The sequence below is a fragment of the Priapulus caudatus genome, unplaced genomic scaffold (genome assembly GCF_000485595.1).
Source record: "Priapulus caudatus unplaced genomic scaffold, Priapulus_caudatus-5.0.1 Scaffold643, whole genome shotgun sequence".
Lineage (NCBI taxonomy): Eukaryota > Metazoa > Priapulida > Priapulimorpha > Priapulimorphida > Priapulidae > Priapulus > Priapulus caudatus.
The window spans coordinates 122,073-124,206 of record NW_014577704.1 but is presented as its reverse complement, the minus strand read 5'-3'; the positions used below and the strand labels follow the sequence as shown (position 1 = coordinate 124,206).

At 52.4% G+C, this 2,134-nt stretch overlaps 1 protein-coding gene across 1 annotated transcript in view; it reads left to right on the top strand.

Moving 5' to 3' along the window:
• Nucleotides 1-2,134, top strand: part of LOC106812397 (multiple PDZ domain protein-like) — a 118,603-nt gene that overhangs the window by 22,960 nt on the left and 93,509 nt on the right. The window contains exon 3 of the mRNA XM_014816268.1: nucleotides 2,107-2,127. Within this exon, the coding sequence (XP_014671754.1) occupies nucleotides 2,107-2,127 (21 nt within the window). The remainder of the gene's footprint in view (nucleotides 1-2,106; nucleotides 2,128-2,134) is intronic.

Genomic DNA, 2,134 nt, shown 5'->3' with positions numbered 1-2,134 from the left:
CGGCGGCGGCGGCGGCGGCACTTTCAGCGGAATTCCGGCCGTCGACATCACTCGCTCCCGCAGCTCAGCTTCCGACAAAGTTCGGATAAATCAAGAGCGATCTCCCCGCGCAGCAGCAGCAGCGGCAGCAGCAGCAGCAGCAGCAGCAGCAGCAGCAGCAGCAGCAGTAGTAGTAGCGGTAGCAGTAGCAGCAGTGGCAGCAGCAGCCAAGCTAGCAGCAGTTCAGTAGTAGGTAGTAGTAGTAGTAGATAAGATAGATAAGATAGACAAAAGCAGGCAGCAGCAGCGGCGCGGCGCGGCGGCGGCATTGGCTGGGCGGCCGCTTGGCGGCCGGCGGCAGCAGCAGCAGCAGCAGCAGCAGCAGCAGCAGCAGCAGCAGCAGCAGCAGCAGTAGCGGCGGCAGGCAGGGATTAGGGAGGTTGCGGGGGTGGGCGGCTGCGGATGCGGTGTGGGCGGATTCTCTTAATGCTCGGACGAGCATCAATGGCGGCGTGATGTGATCGTGACGAACGAGGCTGTCCCCTCACTGCTCGCCCCCTCCCACTCCCCCTCGCCCTCCCCTCCTCCCCCTCCCTTCCTTCCCTCCTTCCCCTCCCCCCGCAAAGCCCTGTTATTCATTACCGGGTGACGGGGGAGGCGGCGGCGGGGGGAGCGGGGGGAGGGCAAGGGGGAGTGGGAGGCGGGCGAGGGGTGAGCGGGGGGAGGCGGCGGCGTCGGCGGGGGGAGGGAGAAGCGGGGGGAGGCGGGGGGAGGTGGTGGAGGGGGTTTGCGCTGAGCATGAAGCTCTGAATGCGGGGCGTCACACGGTCTGCGAGTGTTGTAGCGATGCGCGTACATGCAGACGTGCTTGAACCCGTATCAGAACGCCACTGCACCGGCAACGAGTGAGAGCATAGAAATAATATAGATAGACTTATATATCTATATATTATCTATATTATTTCTATGAGTGAGAGGCATCTCCGCGGTCTCAGCTGGCGTTTATGGTTGGCCATCTTACTCAGAAATTACAAAAATTATTCGCGGTTAGATTATGTGTAACTCCGATTGGCTAGAAGCTAATAATTTAACCGGGGTAAAATAATTTATCCGCGGTTAAATTATGTGTAACGAGGCCTCTTATTGGCTAAAAACGGATAATTTAACAGGGGTAAAAATTATTTATCCGCGGTTAAATTATGCGTAACAAGGCCTCTGATTGGGTAAAAAGGGCTGTAATTTTACCGCGGTTAAATTATTTCTACCGCAATAAAAAGAATTTTTCCGCGGTTAAATTATGTGTAGCCTATGATTGGGTGGAAGGGCTATAATTCATTTTTATTATTTGTATATTTATTATTTATACAAAATAATTATGTTTGAGTACGATAGCCAAGCATAGACGTTGTGTAGGGCCTATTGCTGGCGGTTAACGTGTACTGTACGTGTACGCTAACGTGTACGGAAAACAGCTCGCGTGCGGACAATGTCGTTCATGGACTTGTCGTGCGTGGAATGTGAGTTGATGGAGCGAGTGTTGCTGAATAATAGACGCCGGGAAGCACAAGTGAAGTCGCTCTGGATGGGGATTGCACGAGAGGGATGGTAGCGATGCGGAGTGCACGGGGAGAGGGGGGAGGGTAGCGATGCGGATTGCATGGGGGGGGGGNACATATGCTCGCTGGCAATCGCACAATGTACGTCTATCGTACGTCTAGGTACGGCAACGTGAAAATGTTTCTGTTCGTAGTAGATCTCGCTGCTTCCCCGCATAGTGGTATATTCTGCTCGTCTCTGCGTTAATGGCGAATGGTCGCGTGAACCTATCTATACTTTTTCGTCGTTTCATTTAAACACAGAATGGCGAATGGTCGCGTGAACCTATCTATACTGTTTCTTCGTTTCAGTTGAACACAGAATGGGGCATAGTCGCCTGAATCTATACTGCTTCGTCGTTTCATTTGAACACAGAATGGCGAATCGTCGCGTGAACTTATCTATACTGCTTCTTTGTTTCAGTTGAACACAGTATGGGCCATAGTCGCCTGAATCTATACTGCTTCTTCGTTTCATTTGAACACAGAATGGCGAATCGTCGTGTGAACTTATACTGCTTCTTCGTTTCAGTTGAACACAGAATGGGCTCAAGTCGAGA